This window comes from Lissotriton helveticus, chromosome 9, assembly GCF_964261635.1.
Source record: "Lissotriton helveticus chromosome 9, aLisHel1.1, whole genome shotgun sequence".
In the NCBI taxonomy this organism is placed as follows: domain Eukaryota; kingdom Metazoa; phylum Chordata; class Amphibia; order Caudata; family Salamandridae; genus Lissotriton; species Lissotriton helveticus.
The window spans coordinates 1,098,093,259-1,098,113,551 of record NC_136070.1 but is presented as its reverse complement, the minus strand read 5'-3'; the positions used below and the strand labels follow the sequence as shown (position 1 = coordinate 1,098,113,551).

The window sequence follows — 20,293 nt, the reverse complement described above, 5'->3', positions numbered from 1 at the left end:
AAGCAAGTGAAACCACTTCTAAGCAAGTGTGCTCTCTAAAACGTCCATGAAATATCCGGACCGCTTTTTATCCTGAATGCATTTAAATATCTCCTTTAAATGCCTTCCATTACAGCTATGCACATTAACATTCCAGGGCCTGTTCCACAAACTGCACTTTGTAGTAAGTTTTGTAGTACTACAATATTACTACAAAACATACTACTAATTGCTAGTCACAAACTGCACTTTTGTAGTAACTTACATTTTTTAAGTAAGTTTCTACCGCCATTATTTTCTTTGGGATGGTGTTGCAGGACCGGTGGGTGGCAATGTGTAGTGCTAGACTTACTACAAAAGTGCAAGTGTTGGAAAATGACCCTTTCTGAAGGGTCGCTCCAAACCTTTTGCCTTCCTCCTCCTCTTTTTCTGACATTTTTAGTTGGCTTTAGGACTCTGGGCACTTTACCAAGGCTGACCAATGCTGAGGTGCATGTGCTGTCTCCTCTAAACATGGTATAATTGGTTTACACCTGTTTGGCATGTTTGATTTACTTGTAGGTTCCTTGTACAGTGGTGTACCATATACCCAGAGCCTGTAAATTAAATGCTACAAGTGGCCTACAGCACTGATTGTGCCATCCACAGAAGTAGTCTTTAAATCCTATCTCAGGCCTGCCACTGCAGGGCCTGTGTGTTAAGTTTACTGCCAATTCAACTTGCCATTTCAAACTACCTACAAGCTTGAAACTCCCCTTTTATTACACATAAGTCACCCCTAAGGTAGGCCCTAGATAGTCCTAAGGGCAGGGTACTGTGTAAATAAAAGATAGGACATGTACTGTGATGTTTTGCATGTGCTGATAGTGACAAACAGCCTATTTCGTTATTCACTTCTGTGAGGCCTACCCCTCTCATAGGCAAGCATTTGTGATTTCATAAAATATCTTTAAGTAGTAATTCCTGATTCTGCATGTGTAGCTGCTTTATATTTCATATCTGGGTTGGTAATCTGCTCTTAGCTCTTTGTGTGCCTTCAGCCTGTCTCCAATACACATCTGGCATGGGTGACTGCTATACTTTGTTCGTTCCCTGTAGACAGCCACAAACACAGTATACTTCTGGGCATCAGCATTCATATGCGTACTGATGGGTCTTCCTGGGCAAGAGGGAAGGGAGAAGCTGACATCTACACTTCAATAGGTAGGGGAGACGCTTCGAGGATTCGCGGGGGCATTGTGACTGTGACTGTGACTGATGGTGGAAAGACTAACTGGCCCAGGAGGCAGCGGGCGTCAACACCTGTGTAGCAGCCTCTCCCTGCAGCAGCCCTTTAATAACGACTCACACCTCCCGCTTCGCGGGAGACGCTTCGAGGATTCGCGGGGGCATTGTGACTGTGACTGCTGGTGGAAAGACTAACTGGCCCAGGAGGCAGAGGGCGTCAACACCTGTGTAGCAGCCCCTCCCTGCAGCAGCCCTTTAATAACGACTTGCGCCTCCCGCTTCGCGGGAGACGCTTCTAGGATTCACGGGGGCATTGTGACTGTGACTGCTGGTGGAAAGACTAACTGGCCCAGGAGGCAGCGGGCGTCAACACCTGTGTAGCAGCCCCTCCCTGCAGCAGCCCTTTAATAACGACTTGCACCTCCCGCTTCGCGGGAGACGCTTCGAGGATTCGCGGGGGCATTGTGACTGTGACTGCTGGTGGAAAGACTAACTGGCCCAGGAGGCAGCGGGCATCAACACCTGTGTAGCAGCCCCTCCCTGCAGCAGCCCTTTAATAACGACTCGCGCCTCCCGCTTCGCGGGGGATGCTCCCGAGGATTCGCGGGGGCATTGTGACTGTGACTGCTGGTGGAAAGACTAACTGGCCCAGGAGAAACCGCGGGTGTCAACACCTGTGTAGCAGCCCCTCCCTGCAGCAGCCCTTTAATAACGACTCGCACCTCCCGCCCCGCGGGACGCGAGCGGGCACGCGCCGGGCGAAGCCCGGGCCAAGGGTGGCCCCGTTTGAGCCCGTTAGAGATCGGTTGAGGACGGGACGGGGCCTGTCTCTAACATCTTTACCGGAAGGTTAGTTTGAAGCCAAATTATAATTGTAACCTGTTGGACTTGCTACTGTCCTTTAGCAAGCGAACTTCCATAAGGGCTTTGTCTCTATTTGTCACTTGCCCAGAACTATATAATGGCTTCACCTGCTGGGAGGAAAAGTAGAAAATCCATTATTGGGGGCTCCATAGTGGGAACTCTGGATCAGTTTTTGATTAGAGCATCCTCGATCTTAGCTCATGAAATCACCCAGACAGAAAAAAGATTATCTATAGATTTCGCTTTGGAAAAGCGCTCCTCACTTGGTTTATTAGCACAAGCAAAATCACCATTGCAATTCCTGGCCATAGCATCTATTGAGGCAAGCTGTGATAATGTGGTGGAAGGAATTAGTGTATCGCCACAGGCAGAAAGTCAGTCTTGTGCCCTCATAACTGACAATACAAGTTTGCGAGGCAGGAATGTAGTGAATCCTACTGAGACAGCGGCCCCTTGTGTCAAGACTCGGTCTGCATGCACTGCAAAGAAGGGAAGGCCTGCTCAACCAGTTAGCCAAAGCCCCGCGAGTCAAAGGCCTAAAAGGAAACGTGGGGGCGTAAATGACAATGGAAGGAGTGCCAAAAATCGGAAAATCAATACTGACAATAGGAACGTTACTTCACCAGTGCCCTTGAGTTCGGATAGAGGCCATTCTACCAGCGAAGTGATATCTCTGCCTTTGACTTTCAATGAAGATGTACCTGCTGACTTGGGGCCGGTTTTTTGGACTAAACTGGAATCTATCTTCAAAAAAACGTGTCTTCCAATTTATGACAGGCTTGACATAATTGAAAATAGGCTGGCGTGCCTGGAACTATCATTCGCTACCGCCTAGGCACGGACTGTAAAAGGTCCTAATGCCGTTGTTCCTACACAGCCCGGGCATATAACTGAAACTGGCCTTCGGGTCGGCCTGGTGACCAGTAACAAACCTGTGGCTGTTACAGATGCTGCTGTTCCATTGCACACTCCATCTATGGGAGTTGGGATTGTGTCTAAACAAATGGTGTTGAATGGTGGGGTTTCTATTCAATTGGTGCTGAATGGTGGGGATGGGAGGAGGGAAGCTGTAAGCGAGGTATATCACACCTCTCAAGCAAATTTGAACAACCCTCGCGCACCACTGGGTAAGAGATTGCCATGTAAAGATCTCCCGCCATAATCCATCCCTTATGTGGTGGTACTTGCGGGTGTTCCCCCCTTAGCCAGGATAAAAGGGAGGAGTACAGGGACCTTAAGAATAAGTGTATTTACTGGCTCAATCACCACCGCCCTTTGCCATCGGGGGTATCAGCTGAAATTCTATTTGCCAGGCGTGTTGACTGGGTGGGTCCTCAAAAAAAGGTCAAAGAGGGAGATTGTATTATTATTCATTTTAGAGACAGGAAGGCTGCAGAACACATCTGTGATTGGCCCGTGGCAAGTCTAGTAACTACAATACGTTCCCTACCCCTCACTTACTTCTACCGAGCTCTACTGCAGCCCACCAGAATTATGTCGCTAGCAAGGGGTGTAGAGCGTTGGGAAAATACTGAAGAAGGTTCAAGGCTGTATAATGGCTTTGATGGGGTGTCTGGGTTGGAAGATTGTGATTGACAATCTATCCCGTCCAGAGGTGGGGCATACCATCTAGTACCCACCAATGGAAATGTATGTAGGGGAAGTGATTCATTTACAGAAAGTGATACGGGTGATGTTGAAATATTAGCAGTTAATTCTCCCAACATGGAATCAATTCCTGGAAATAATAATTTGTCTTATCAAGTGTTGAGATACCCCCAAACCTACCAAGTGGGGAATTATCAGTCCAGAATCTTCCACTTGGTTTTGATACATTGGATGGGCAGAGTGCTTTTTTGGATGAGCTGGACCCTGTCGGGGGTTCGGTTCACGTAAGGGGGACTACGTCGATGATTTCATGGAACATAGCAGGCATGGGCCCAAAACTAGTTTCTCCAGAGTGGTCGGATTTTATTGAAAAATTCGACATTTGCCTTTTTCAGGAGACATGGTTAGTAGACCTGGTGTTTCGTGTAGGCTATCTCAATTTTCATGCCCCCGCAATTAAAAAAGATAGGGGTCGCCTAGTTGGTGGACTTATTATATGGGTTAGGCAGGATTTAGGATGTACCACTCACCAATGTTTAGTAGATAACTGTGACATTCTTGTAGTAAGATTTTTTACCCCTTTAGGAACCAGTCTAGATATTTTTAATGTCTATGCTCGAGGCCTTCCAGGGGGAAAAAGATCGGAGGTTGTATCTGTATTAGAAGAGTTACTCGTTACTACGCCCACGAACGTTTTGCCTCTTGTAGCGGGGGATTTTAACACTATCTTTGAGCCCCTCGGGCATGACGATTAATATCTTACTGAAGAGGAGGACTCTAGGTGGGGTATCCCCTCCCTTGAGATGGATCCCATAAAAAAATGGACAGAGGCGGCCATTCAGCTGAAAGGATTGTGTGTGGGAAATCACCTGAGGGCAGCCAATGGACGAACTCCATCAGATAGATCAGGAACCAGTACCTACGATAATGGCTATAGGTCTAGTTGTATTGACTATCTACTCGTCCAAATAAGCTTGTGGCCCTACCTTATAGATATGGTGGTATCTAACCGTATAGAGAGTGACCATAATCCACTTAGCGCTACTCTCAGCCTCTCCTTAGCTGCGGGTATAACACCCGTTCAGGACGTAATAGTGCCCGACCTTGTTTTAGCTAACGACATGCGCCACTTAAAATGGAGCAGAATTGTTGAACATCCCGAAACCATAGCTATAATTAATGAAGAAGTAACCAACACACTGGCTGTGCTGGGGACTATTACTGTTAGTATGGATTCACGTTCCTCTGTGACCGAAGTCCATACTAAATTGTTTGAGCGTTTAAAAACTCATTTCTGTAAGCCCTGTTCAGGGAAGATTGTAAGGGGTAAGAGACCTGAGGGATGTACAATGCCGCATGTCGACAAGCTCGGGTTAGTCTTGGCAGAGGCCTAAAATCGAGAGGCACAGACAAAGTAAGGGCAGCTCGGGTCTGCTATAGGAAAACCCAGTTGGAGGCTAAGAAGCGATGGGATGAGGAGAAGTGGAGTGAACTTAAAGATGCTTGTGTGACTAAGAACTCCAAGCAGTATTGGGACATATATAAGTGGGATAGAGGAGGCTGCCCGGATCGCCCCCAGAATAATGTGGCCCAAAATGCGTGGGTTGACTTTTTCAAACCACAGTACGCCAAGAGCAGTGATGATGAGCTTTATGAACCGCCCCCACATACTTATTATGTTGGGGTGGTCTTCATTCCTGAAGATAATGATAGGGCCCTGGATGGAGTAACTGGTGGTAGAGCGCCGGGCATGGATAGCATTCCGTCAGATGTCTTTATTAATGACAAGCAAACCTGGCGTTTATACATTGCATACATTGCAAACGCAATTGCGTGGGGTGCGGACGTTCCGCCCTCTTGGAAGGGGGCGGAAATTGTTCCAGTATTCAAAAAGGGCGATAAAACTGTAGCAGGTAATTACAGGCCAATAAGCTTGATCGACTCGGTCCAGAAGATCATGGGCAGATTGGTTTTGTCTAAGGTTCAAGAGTGGATGGAGGATAACAACGTCCTGAGCCCAATGCAGGCTGGCTTTTGCCGCTTGACCAGTACAATTGATCAAGTTTTTCGCTTTATCAACTTGTACTGGAGAACGGTCTTACTAGGAAAGGGGGCCCTTTACGCTGTATTTGTTGATCTAAGGGCTGCCTTTGATCTAGTTCCGCGTAAGAAACTATGGCAAGTGCTGGGAGAAATGGGGATGGCCCCAGAGTTGCTGACCCTTATCGTCCGGCTACATGAGGATAATTTTGCCCGGGTCCAGTGGTGGGTACAGGGGGAGGTTACGGATGCCTTCCCTGTTGACAGAGGTGTGCGACAGGGTTGTGTTATGGCACCTACCCTGTTCTCACTCTTTGTCAACGGGGTGGTTGACTTTCTCTCTCTGAGCCCCTCGGACGCTCCGGTGCTGGCAGGTATACACAACCCAATCCTCATGTTTGCGGACGATACCTTAATAATATCAAAGACCCTAAGCGGTCTCCAAAAGGCCCTCCAACGATTTGAAGAATTTTGTGTCCTGCGTGGCCTAGAAGTGAACACTGCTAAAACCAAATTTATGTCCTTTAATGAACATAGGTCGTTCAGGGGAAAGGTTTTTATGAATAAATTGCCCCTGGAACAGGTTGATTTTTTTACATACTTGGGTGTCACTCTACAGAAAGATATGCGATGGAACTGTCAACTTGATCCGGTTGTCCTGACGCATAAGCGCCAAGCAGGAATTCTTCTAACAAAGTTTAAGACATCCCTGACCAAACCAATTAGCCCAGTTTTAGACATTTATGGAATGAAGGTTTTAAGTTTGGCCCTGTATGGAGCCGAGCTTTGGGGATTTGAGAATCTGAAGTGTCTGACCCAGCTGGAGAATGCGTTTTTACGCAATTTTACAAGTCTCTCTTAAAGCACCCCTTCAATACCCTTATTGATGGATCTTGGCAAAAAGCCAGTTTTATACCAAGCTAACCTTCGCCCTCTGTTGTACTGGCGCAGGCTATGGTGTACAGAGGAACTTGTACACTATGCTAGGGGTCTTATGGATGTTATCAAAGCTGATTCATTCCATAAAACCAAATGGTTAAAGGAGATTAGATCTCTCCTAGGAAATCTTGGAATGTCAGAGCTTTGGTATGATCCTGCAAATGCAGTATTTCCTTCAAAAGAAATCCTGAAAGTAAGATATTGGGAATTGGTATTTTCATCGGTAAGTTCTCAAGGCCTTTCCACCCACCTTACTGGTCGTTTTCTCGAGTTCAAGTCTTGCCCAGTGCTGGAGAAGTACTGGGACTTGATTGAGAAACCCTACGACCGTAGGTTGTACTTTCAACTAAGGGTGGGTGCCCTCCCAACACGGGAATATACCTGCAAATGGGGGGGTTCAGGTAATGATCAATGTGATAAATGCCAAGAACAATGTGAGACAGTGGGCCATATATTATTTCTTTGCCCTCTGTATATTGCACCTCGTAATGTGTGGATAAAACCGGTATGTCGATTAATGGGCACAAGAAGGTATGCCGACGCTTTGTGCATCCTGTGTACAGATTTCTCCCCCACTATCTGTATTGCTGTTGCAAAGTTTTTAAGCTGGGCCTGGCGAATCCGTCTGAAGACACTGGCCCAAAGGACTAGTGAGTGATTGCTGATAATATCTTATGTTTATGAAGATCCTGCACCCCTCCTATGTGCTGTGGTTTTCTCGCAGCTCCAGATTTATATAATTATAATTTGAACTGTAAATATTGAATCTTGGATTGCTTTTAGATTTAATTTTAAACAACTATGGAAGTTTTAAATTGTTTGATGGTTATGGAATGATTTAATTGTATCTTAAATATTTATTGATTGTTTTTTAAAAATGTAATTGTATATGTACTTTTACGACTTAACTGTCGAATAAAGTTATGAAACGGAAAGGTAGTGTCCTGTCCCCACACAAAGCACTGTTTATCCCCCCACAGACTGGCTGACAGGACTGGGCTAAAAGGGTACCTGTGCACTTCAAAGGCACTGTTGGGTATAAGTACTAGGTCTCTAACCCCCTAAAATCAGATACTAATGGACTTGTAACTAAGCTCTTCCAGAGCAACTACTGGGCTGCCTAAAGCATTTAACTGGACTGCTTTTCTGGAAGGACTGCATTTCTGCTTTTTGCCCTGCTGAATGTTGCTCTCTGACTGTGTTGAAGAAGACTGGGCTCTGCCTGCTGCCAAAGCGATATCTGAAGTCTCACAGCCATCATAGACTTCACCTGACTACTGTTGCCTTGTAACTCTGCCACTCGTGAGTCCAGCAGCTGAAATGTTGTCAAAGACTAGTGCATTGTGGATCGCCAGTTTGCTGTGGGAAAAGAGCAAGCATTTCACTTGCTAAGGATCGAGCATCACATTTTTGCAAAAGAAGCCACTTCGCTGAGGGAAGCCCTTTCCAGCTCCACCCCGGCTGGCTCCCTTGACCAAGAGCGAGGACTCTGTGCAGTTTGTGAATACAGAAAAGTAGTAAAATTACCCAAAAGTGAAAACGTACTCAAAAGTGTAAATTACCTTTGTGACTCTGGCCGCAAGCCTTCAAATTATTACATTTCCTTTTTCTGATTCAGAACACAGACTGGGATGCTCCATTTCAGTAGGTCATTTGGACAGGATCTTTCTAATATTTTGGAGTTTTTGCTTTCAAACGCTGGTCACCGTAACCTAAGTTAAGGCATGCCCTGAGGTGGGGGTTCTTTCTGTGGATGTGTACTTGCAACAAGAGTTTATTTGATTTCTGCTTAGTTTATCTCTATTTCTAAACCAGTTTAACACAGCCTCTGAACTGCGTTGTCACAGTGCTTGTAAAGTTTAATCATATTGCCATATCTACTTTGTAATAGCACAAAGCCCATTTGGGTAGCACTAGACTGCTTTGTACCACTATTTGAGGCTATGCGTACCCAACACTTGACTCTTCATTTGGGTCAAAAGCCACATTGCGTCTATTTCTTCTTTTTCTGCCCTTTTCTACTATTGAAAATGTTGCACATTTTGATGTAATTTGCAAAGGCATAAACTGTCCTTGCACGGTTGCTAATGAAAACAATGAACAGAAAACTGCCCACCATTCAGTTCCGGGCTTTTAGTCTTAAGAGCAGAAACGTCCTTACACTCTCACTGGATTGGCCTTCCTATTCAATCATTGGACTCCACATCAGTAGGGAGTAGCCTAAATATCAAGACAGTAAGACCATATAGGTCATTACAAATTTACTGTTCTTAATTCCACACCTACATATGTCAAACCTCTGTATATCGTCAAGATACATATATGTGAAGTTAAGTATAGGAAACCTATACTTTCACACTCTTTTGGATCTCAATATTTTGGCCTCACGATGTTTTCTACTTAATATTCTAGTGGAATACAGAGGTAGTGGGCTTCCGGTCAGTCCTCTTCCGCAATTGACTGTCACTTATTTTGAAAAAGCAAGGAACATTGACTTTGCTACTGCTTGTTTACTTTCATCTGCTGTTGTTCTGGTCTGATACTCGGACATCTGTGGCATGGTTCCATTCTCTAGCAGCAATCTAACTTCTTCGGCCTAAAATTCCTCGGCTCAGCTGATTGTCTTCTAATATCCAGATGTTTGTGCAGTTGAGCCATGGACACAAAACTGCCTCCTTAACAGTCTGTTACTTTTACTGATATCTGTGGGTGATTCTTCTTCCCACATGCACGATTTTTAATACAGTTTGTGCGATGTATAATAATACAAAATAGAAAAAACACTGACCAGAAAAGAGTGATCTAGTTCAACAGAATTGACTTGTTAAGCAAGAAGACAGAGGTAATACCGTAACCAAAGGATTTATTTATTTATTTATTTATTTATACCATTTATAAAGCGCGCTGTTACCGAACGGTGTCCTGGCGCTGAAATGATGCGATGTCTCCCCTGAGACGTCCGTTGATTTCTAAAGGCCAAAGAGCCAAGTTTTAATGTTTTTCCTAAAGGCCATCAAGTTGGTACATTGTTTCAAGGCCAGGGGCAGTTTATTCCAGACGGTGGAGGCTCCAGAGATGAAACTACGGCCTCCCCATCGTGCTTTCCTGATTTGACAGGTTTTGACTAGCCCTTTATTTGCCGACCGTAGCTGTCTACCTGGCGTGTACAGTTGAAAATGTTGTTGAAGAAAGGATGGACCCAGTCCATTCACTGCCTTGTACACCATACACAATGATTTAAACATTATCCGCCTGCGTACCGGGAGCCAGTGCAACTTCCTCAGTTCCTGTGCCACCGGTGCAAACTTGGGCAGGCCAGTAATTAATCGAACAGCTGCATTTTGCAGCACCTGTAGTTTATTAAGTAGCCCTTGCTGGGCTTGCAAGAAAAGACTGTTGCAGTAATCAAGGCGGGACAGCACAAGTGCTGTCACCACCGTTTTCCTGCTACTGTCTGATAAAAAAGGGAGAACTTTCCCAATGGTTTTCATAATCCAGTGGATGGAAGATGTTAAAGCATTGACCTGTGGTTTAAAAGATAGTTGGCTGTCAATAAGGACTCCCAAGTTCTTTACTTTCGTTGCCCGAATGGGTGGGGCTCCCATATCATGGGGGCACCATTTGGGGCTCCAGAAGCTAACATCGGTGCCGAAAAGAAGAACCTCAGTTTTAGAGGAGTTCAATTGAAGACAATTCCCAGCCATCCATGAGCTCACCGTAGACATACAGTCCTGGAACCTAGCCGCTATTCCTTCTTCTCTCCCCGGGAGCAGGGATACCACAATTTGTGTATCATCTGCGTAAGATGTTAGTTCAAATCCAAATGACCGAATCACCGGGGTGAGGGAGGAAACGTAAATATTAAATAGTGTGGGGCTTAGGGAGGAGCCCTGAGGGACCCCCCCTGGGAGTTTGAAAGGTCTAGATTCAAAATGTCCCAGGGCCACCACCTGGACCCTGTCGGCTAGGAAGGACTTCAGTATGCTCAGGGCTGTGCCTTGAATTCCGCAGCCTTCTAAACGATCCACCAAAATACTGTGATGGACCGTGTCGAAGGCCGCGGAAAGATCGAGGAGTACCAGAGCTGCTCGTCCTCCTGCATCCAGCGCCTTCCTGATCTCTTCCGTGGACTTGATCAGGGCAGTCTCGGTGCTATGGCCTTCCCTAAACCCATGTTGGGCTATATCCAAGCACTGAGAAGATCTGAGAAAGTCACACAGCTGTGCATTCGTGACTTTCTCAATAAGTTTGGCCGGTAGTGGTAGCCTGGCTATGGGCCGATAGCTATTGGGGTCTGAGATGTCGAGTGTTGGTTTTTTAAGCAGTGGGGCAATCGACACTCGTTTCCAGCATGTTGGATATTCTCCGATGTCGAACATCTGATTGAATAGCTCCGTCAGAATACATGATATGGGGATAGCCGCCAACTGTGCCACTGAGGCTGGGCAGGGATCTTGGGGGCGAGCCTGATTTAGTTGCCTGAAGCAGATTTTTTATCTCATCCGAATTTACAGGACGGAGCCCAGAGAGTTTCGCCGCGTGTGGATTATCCAAAGTGGTCCTGTGTATCCCTTCAAGGAGAGACAACCCCACTTGATGTTCCAATGCTGAGAAAATCAGTTCCACTTTGTTTAAAAAGAACTTGGCGAGGGTCTCACACAGTTCCAGACTTGGGGGAATAATAACTGACTTTTAGGGGTAACCAGACTGGCAACTGTGTCAAAGAGTTCTCTAGTGGAGTTTTTGGCTCCCTCAATCCGATCAGAAAAGTACGTACTTTTAGCCTTCCTGATCATTTCTTTATTGATCCTTTGACTGGCTTTAAGTTTAATTTTATCTGCCTGCAGGTAGTCTGAGCGCCAAACGCGCTCTAGTTTTTTGCAGATCGCCTTATGGTCTCGTAACTCCTGGGTAAACCAGGGAGCAGATGGTACTGTACGAGTAGGAAGACAGAGTTTGGGCTGAGCTAAAATAGTACATGCTCGGTCAATCCAGTCTGTGTACTTTTCAGCAGCTTCATTCACATCTGTAGGTAGTGTAAATATAGAGGATGTGAGCCAGGCCATGGACTCCGTATGGATAAAATGTAAGTCCGAATTGTTTGTAAAAATCCCATCTAAAGTATGCCCTATTGTATGTGTGTCTCCCCTTACCACCTGAGTCAGTCCTGCTGCCTGCATTACTTCGGCCAGAGCTAAAGTGTCCAGGTCTGAGCCTCCTCCTAAATGAAAATTAAAATCTCCTAGAGCGGTAAAGGACTTGGTGCATAGGGCTTCCTCCACCAAAGTACCCACCGTATCGAGGAACTGAGACCTCGATCCGGGTGGTCTATATATAAGGCAGCCCTGAAAGGTATAATGATTTGATATAGAAAGCTTAAATCCCAGTGCCTCATAAGTCTGTGAGGACGCCGCCTGAAATGATCCGTGGATAGAGGCATGATCGATAATAGCAAGCCCACCCCCTCTTTTACCGGTTCTGTCCAGAACACGGCTATGATAGCCTGCAGGCGTTGCAATGACTAGATCCGGTCCCGATGCCGCATCTGTCCAGGTCTCCCTAATAAATGCAATTTTGGCATTTTTATCCTGAATCAATTCTGCACATTCTGTACTATGTTTAACGAGGGACCTAGCATTGATAAGTATACAGTTGATGGTATGCTCCTCCCTCTCCTCCCTGAAATAGTGGGACCCGATGATTCCCTTAATAGGAGTACATAAAATGGCAGGTGGGCGAGAGAAGCATGCTGGGCAAACAATAGGTCCAGTCAGCATTTTCTTGTCTGGTATTATCAAGTGCAATCATCCTCCACCCTTCCCCTTAGACTCCACAGCAGCTCACGATTGTAAACTCTCTTGGACTGATGGTTTAGGGAATAATGACCGGGGGTCCTGGCGCTTGGCGCGGACAGGCGCAGACGGGCTTGCCTTTGGCGCGCCTTCGGCGCGGACGGGTGGTTGAGGTCATCTTATAGGAGGGGAGGGAGGGGGGAGACAGCCAGCAGCTAGAACGCTGTCCTTGGCGTCCACCCAAGATGGCGTCCACCCCTGTCTCCTACCGCGTGAGCACGTAGTCTGCTACGCGAGGAGCGGGGTTCGAGATGGGGCAGAATAGGTATCAGCAGCAAGTAAGTTTTAAATTTAAAAGTGAGCAAATAACATTAAAACAGAAGCGTAGCGTTTTAAAAAACAAGAGCAGTACTCTCGAGCCTATCCCCCGGCTTCCGCCTCAGGGGAAAAATCACAATGAATCTAAGCGCCGCTGAAGAGCGGGATTTAAGTAGCCAGGAGGGGGGAGACAGCCAGCAGCTAGAACGCTGTCCTTGGCGTCCACCCAAGATGGCGTCCACCCCTGTCTCCTACCGCGTGAGCACGTAGTCTGCTACACGAGGAGCGGGGTTCGAGATGGGGCAGAATAGGTATCAGCAGCAAGTAAGTTTTAAATTTAAAAGTGAGCAAATAACATTAAAACAGAAGCGTAGCGTTTTAAAAACAAGAGCAGTACTCTCGAGCCTATCCCCCGGCTTCCTCCTCAGGGGAAAAAATCACAATGAATCTTGATCATTTCAACATTTAAACAAATCTCCTTCACTTCATGATTGCATACCAATGTCCAGACATTGTTATTTCAGGCATTCGAATTCTTCCATATTTGCTTCTTGATGCTGCAGGGAGTGTTTCTTCTTTTCCTTAAAAATGATTCTAAAGCTCGGCTTGTCAGTATCCTATTTGAGCGAAAGTAATACAAATCCGTTCCCTTACTATGACCGTTTGCATATAGCCATCAATATAAAAATAAAAACCAGTATTTACTGCGTCCTGTGTGATACACAAATCCAAGGCGGATTGTCTTTCGATAAAATAATATATTATTTCCCAATATGATTACTCTACGTCAACATTCTCATTGCACAAGAAAGAGTTACAGTTCTAGCAAACATCTAAAGAATAGGACCTTTAAGCTTCATGTCCATGAGCAAATTAAAAGCAGTCCTAAAACAGCATCTGTTATAAGGTGCAGCAGTAAACCCTGCCCACACTGTAGCCTAGATGGTTCTAGAACGTCTTATAATGTCTGGGGCACAAAACCTTCTTGCACCGTGACTATACAGGGTGGTGGCTGTGGTTTCTGTTACACAGTCTTTTAGCCAACTTAAGGCTCAGCAATGTGTACACACCCCAGTACTTTTGAAAATGTTAGCATAAAATCCTTTTAGAGATACCGCATTGGAGAAGGCAGATCAGAGAACATATGCACAGTGTCCACATTGAAGGTGTGGGATCTCGTATTACTTCATGCTGATCAACAATTCTGTAAAGAAGAATGAAAGAGCAAGCGTATCTTCCAAGATTGAGTTTGGCTGGGAGGACGATTTTTTCCATAAAGTCCACCTAATCATAGATTTTGTATTGTCCACATCTGATTGGGGCTGCTAACCGCAGTTTCCTCACCTTAGAATATTCCCCAGGTGTCAGACTGGATCTGGAAAATCTTATGCAGTACCTCTGTTTACCAGTAGGTGCCATCGATTGGCTCTCCGTTTACACTGTGTTTACTGGGTTAGAAGTAACGTTACAGTGCCTACAAATACGCCGCCCGGTGCGCTGACATCAGTTCCTTTCTTTCTGCTCCAACAGTGCAGATCCAGAGAGCTACTGCAGCCACATTTTGGCCAACTTTTTTCAACTTTTTATCGATTCCTCTATTTTTTAGCTTGCTCTCAGTGCGCTGGGGCATATCTCATGCAAAACCCTCTAGTTTCAAGCCTTGTGGGAACTGTCACCTCCAATTTTAGGTGTTGGATCCTTACCTCGTTTGTCTCTAGTGCCTGGGGTCGGGGCACAACCCCAAGGCCTGTGTCAAGTGCAAGTCCATGCACCCGAAGGCAACTCATGAGCAGGTGATGAAGCTCCTTGTGGTAAATCAGAAGAAGGTACTGTATCGGCCCAGGTCTGGATCTCATTCCTGTGGATGTTCTTGAGTTCACTACAGAGTCATTACAGCCAGAAGTCTCCTCCAAGGTCCTAGACATCCTCAAGTCAGGTGAGTTTATTGCCGGGAGGTTTGCCCTCGATGCCACCTGGGCTCTCAGGATACATCCCTGGATCTGAAATGCTGCTGTCTCTGGTACTTAACCCTACCCTGGCTCCGTTCCCCTTGGTATCTGCCAAGGTGCCGGCAATTTCGATAGACGATGCTCCCATCTTAATCGCCAAAGTCAACCTGTGGCCTCTCGACACCGAGCCTGGTTCTGTCCTGCTTGTACTAACAGCCAAGTCTTGAAGGATTGTATAAATCTCCATCGGGGCGAGCTAGCTCTCAAGTTAGTAGGAAAAACATTCCACTGTACGGCAGTGAAAACAGAGAAGTTTCACCGACCCATTCTCTCTCTGTGGAATTTAGTAATGGTCAAGCACCTGGAGGAAGAACAGAACACAGAACTCTATGAGGGTGGTTATGTAGGCATCACTTCTGACTAAAGTCAGGGGCATTTCCATTCAATACCTTTGAGCAGTACCAATGTTTTGAAATGTATGTGCACTTTGATTAAAACAAAGTGTAGAAATTGCAGTAAAGGACGGCATGGCTAGGTGCAATTGTAGTCATCCAGGCATCTTGGTTCTGTATAATTTACTATTAACTAAGGTCATTGGGTAAACCCAGATAAAGTGAGTTGGAGTGTCCAACCATGTGTCAATGCTGACAGAAATCACACTTCTTTTACAATTCAGATTTTTCATATGATATGAGCATGTGGACATCAAAGAAACATTTGAAGAGACATATGGCGTCAATTATAATAATAATTTTTGAGCTCACCCGAAAGGAATAGGGAGAGATTCCAGCTGTATTGGCCAGCAGGAGCCTACTGAGAAACCTGCTTAGCCTTTCACCACCACCCAATTAGAGGTCACCTTCCTGCCGAATTATAGATTGAGTGTCATTGATATGCATATAGGAGGTGACAGAACTTGAATGGATAACCTTAACCAAGGAGCCAACTTAGAGATTAAAGTAGTGCGGTGTGAGTGCCAGACATAAGTCCACACCTCAGTCCAGAGGCAGATCTGCAGCAGTGAAAGGAGGAAGGGGCAATGATTGAGTCTGACCAGAGAGCAATGAATGAAATCATGCCACAGCTGAGCCAGTGACAGCGGCCACCCCAACAGGATTGCATGTTTAACAGTATCAAACATAGCTGCCAGATCTAATAAAATCCATGCAGGTAACACTGTCACCATCAGCAACCATAATAACATCATCCATAGCGCTAAGCAGTAGCAGCTCAGTACTGCGGCAGAACAAAAGCTGCTCGAGTATCACTTAAAATCTCAGCAGTTTGTATACACTCACACGTGTCCTTCCAACAGTTTAGCAGCTGAAGAAAACAAGGGTATTGTCCTGTACGTTTTCACTACTTCAGATCAGCTTCAGTTTTTTTAGAATCATCAGAGTGACTGTAGTGGCTTTGAAATGACTACTGATATTGATCCAGGATCAGATAATGAGCTTAGTTGACGTAAACTGGTCTAGTTTATTTCCATGTAGTATAGTTTTTATTTTCGCTGTAGTAAACATTTAATGAGTTGCAAAGGTCATGAGTAGCCAGAACCCTGGAATGGAATGTTGGAAGGACCCAGGAGCTCTTCATGACTTTCATTATGGATTAGCCAAATTTAGGTATGGTGATCCCTGGTGCAGGAGTCATCAATATTCCTACACCAAAATCTTGTTTTATTCCAGGAAAGGGAAACAACTTGTGGGTCCTGAAATAATGTTATTTATGATCTGCTTCCAAACTAAAAAGGGTTTCTTTACCTGTTGCAAGTGCACCTGCCTATGAGGAAACACTCACACTGTTCTATCACAATGATAAGGGATGGCTAATTTTACTTTTTAATGTAATGTTTTATTGTAAGTATATTGGTTCCTGGATGCCACACTTAGGTGGAAGGATGTTTTCCCTTTTGTTATTTTTTGTTGTTGCAGCGTGTGCTTGCAACAAAAAAGAAAAATAAATGACCACCCCACCCGCTTGCTAACGCCTGTACTATTGGCTTTGCTAATGTTTGTTGCTGTTGCGATGAGCCAAAGGGATTAGACCTTGCCCAACTCATCACTTATATTGTTGCAAATCTGGTGTCCATCCATCCAAGAGACATATAACAAATACTGGCTAAAGAAAGGTACATGTAGTCTGAATAAAAATATATATGTATTTTAATACTGAGCTGATATTTCTACTTTTTTCTCATAGGTCAAGATGATTTCAGCAATGAAGAGGACGAGGAAGTCTTGACGCTTCTGTACGATTCATGCCTAAATTGCTACTTTGATCCTGAAACTGGCAAATACTATGAACTGGCTTAGGTTGCGCATGGCAGACACAAGCGCCAGGCGCGGCCCATGCAGGTAAGAGCGGTGAGGTCGGGTGGGGGAGGTATTTCGACAGACGATGATGACGAGGGAAATTAATTATTTATTTAATTTTCCCTCATGGTCGTCTGTCGACTCCCCTCCCAACCCGGCCCACCGCCCTACCACTCTTACCCGCACAGGCCGCTCCTGTACATTCGGTTATGCTGCTGCACGAGATATTAAGAAGGTGGCGTGGTTTTATGCCGATACCATTGCAATCTGTGTAATATGGAAAGTTTGAGTGCACAATGCACCAGCACTGCGCATTGTATGTAACCTAGCCCTAGGGGAGGATTATACAAAGCACAATTGGCATTTGGGCCTCTTCCAATGCTCCAGTGTAGTTTTGTATTACAAAGGGGCCTCTCTGATGCTTCACCTGTAACACATATTGCACTGTTATAACATTACTATCTGCACAGAAGTAATTGTGAAGTCCCTCCTTCGTAAAATTATGCAAACATGGTAAACATAATCCCGCCATATTAGGGGAGCATGGTCGAAACAGCTCTGCAGGGGAACGCAAAAAGTATTTTACCATGGTTTTAGGGCACATATAGCAGCCCAAAGAGCTTGCTCTTGGGTGTCACCAGCTGCCTTCCAGTGGGAGGCACAGACTGCTCCATGCAGATAAAAACTGTGCTTCGGGGCTGTCACCTTTGTGGAAGAGTGACGTGCATCCTAGCCCCGCCCGAGCTCCCTTCAGCTGCCAAGTGTCACCTCCACAGAAACAAGGGGCATTGGGTACTCTGCTGCCCGGGTTCTCTGTTGTGCTTTCTCCAGATCATGCGCTAGCTTGCAGTGTTAGTACGTGATAGAGACAGTTATATATTTTGGGAAAATTCAGACTTTCCCTTTCACGCGGTTCCACCGTGTGTCACACGATATGTGCTCCCTATACACAGTTACCCAGTGAAGAGCGGCTATCACACGGTGTAACACTGAGTGAGCTGCTGGCCTCTGCGCTGGGTGTGTTTACAGCTCTTGTTCAGGTGCTCTCTCAGCCAATGTCCTATCCATGGTGGGAAACATCCCCAGGACATGGACGGCAGCCTCAGAAGAATTAGTTTATTTTGGTCTGGGAGGTGGTGAGTAGAAGTGCCAACCACAGCCTCAGACATTAAGGGCCATATGGATGAAGGTACCAATTTGCGATTCTGAAATTGCGATTTTTAAGAAATCGCTATTTCAGAATCGCAAATTGGTATGTATGTACAAATTCGCATTTTATTAGCGAATTCTTAGTATTCCTTAATTGCGATTAGCAAATTGCGAATCGCAATTAAGGAATACTTTTCCATTCATTTCTATGGGCCAGGAGGCCAATAGGAATGAATGGGAAGGTATTCTCAATTTTGCGATTCGCAATTTGAAAATCGCAAATTGAGAATAATTTCAAGGGTGCAGGGGTGTCCAAAGGACACCCTGTTGCACCCCTGAAATATGCATGGGTGCACATGTGGTGCACATACATGCCGTAAGGGCATGTATGTGCGTCACATGGCTCTTTGAAAAATGCTGAAATGTGCATTTTTCAAGGAATTCGCAATTTACCACCAACTAGAAGTTGGTGGTAATTTGCGATTCCTTAAGGGCATTTTGCAAATTTGTTTTGCTTCACACATTGCATTTAAGGAATCGCAAAATTTGCGATTCCTTATTTTGCACCAGATTTTACTTTATACATACCATTTCGGCCTTTGCGAATGCGAATTTTCTTCATACATATGGCCCAGAGTCCCCTGGCACGCCAGCAGGCCTTGTCTCCTCGTCACACTTTGAAAAGTTTTCAGAAGTTGGCAGGTCTGTAAATGGGTGCTTGCCTGTCATATGTGTTTGGCGCACCCAGATATGCACAAGATTAACCTGGGCCGTGTTCCCCATCTGTAATATAGCACTCAATATCGGCCGATTTACTTCTGGGTAAAATTTTGTGAATATGGTGAAATACAGCGGCTTTACATAAAAAAATCTACTGCAGAGTAAATATATGTAAAATAATGCTAACGTTTCTGCGGTCTTTCGGTTAAAGGTAGATTTATATTAGGAAAGAATTGTGTGAAAATGTACACCTAACACTTAAATGCTGCAAGGTTCCGTGCTTATATTTTTTTTACTACGGGCCTAGTGCTGTGCACTAAGTTGTTTACCCTCAAATGTTGCACGTTCCAGTAAAAAGGACAACGCCAGTGTTACCTCAAGCACGTACATGTTTCATCCAAATCAATAAAGCAGTCCTAAATTACGTGTTGTCTATGAAAGCAAGGCATTGTCTTGTTAGATGTATTCCGCCATTATGAATTCTATCTCAGATAAACCTAGGACCCATCTGTGACGTGCTTAGTGTGCTTTCACATCTGTAGTGTCTTACATGAGGCTGTTATGCAGTGTTGATTTCTTGGGTGCCAATATATAGCTATGAAGCATCTTCAGGGCAATGTAGACAAAATTATGAATTCCTTAGATATGCTTTTACATGAATCAAACATTTTGTAAACATCGTAGTATCTTAAGATGCTTCCTCTGTTGATTTTGTAATTACAAAAATTGTAAAATAATAGTTCTGCACATGCAATTTTACCGAATGTGATTGTTTTATCGGTTAAGTGATAAACTAGTTAACAGTGTAATTCCATATTTATTAAATGTGTAAATTTGCAACTAAATGGCGGTAATTCTTTTTATCTGCTCATATAATTTTTACATAAGTAGGTCTTGAAGCACCGACACGACTATTTTATATTAAAATGTTTTCAGACATTTAAGTGTTTTATCCATCATTTTGTTATATTTCTTTCCAAGCATCTCCAAGTAAATCAAATGATTACGTGCCGCAGTACGTTCATAGTTTATGCCTGTTGGCATCTTTAATGTTGCCTGTCCTACATATATATTGTGGAATTCACATTTTAAAGGCAATCATGTCTTTTATAGGATATTTTTATCTCTGTGTATTTATTGCGAGCTGTAATTGCCTGTCAATGAAAGAGGCCGCAGGTGAAGTAGCGAACTGTGTGACTATGAAAAGAATTGCAGTGCTTGCGGGTGACATGGGGGTTAACCGATGATTACCTGTCACTGGGAACATATAAACGGGTGCTTTTATTAACACCACAGAGATGCAGAACAACAGCCTTGTCTTTCATTCTACCACCCAACAGTGGCAAGTTACAACTAATAATGCAAGTATCATGTTTTTGAAGAACAGCTCCCG

The 20,293-nt window shown here is 44.8% G+C and overlaps 1 protein-coding gene across 2 annotated transcripts in view; it reads left to right on the top strand.

Moving 5' to 3' along the window:
• Positions 1–19,827, top strand: part of CFAP20DC (CFAP20 domain containing) — a 1,807,766-nt gene extending 1,787,939 nt beyond the window's left edge. For both annotated transcript variants that reach the window (XM_078661515.1, XM_078661514.1), the window contains one exon: positions 16,919–19,827. In XM_078661515.1, the coding sequence (XP_078517641.1) occupies positions 16,919–17,031 (113 nt within the window). In that variant the 3' untranslated portion in view covers positions 17,032–19,827. The remainder of the gene's footprint in view (positions 1–16,918) is intronic.
• Positions 19,828–20,293: the final 466 nt, after the last annotated feature.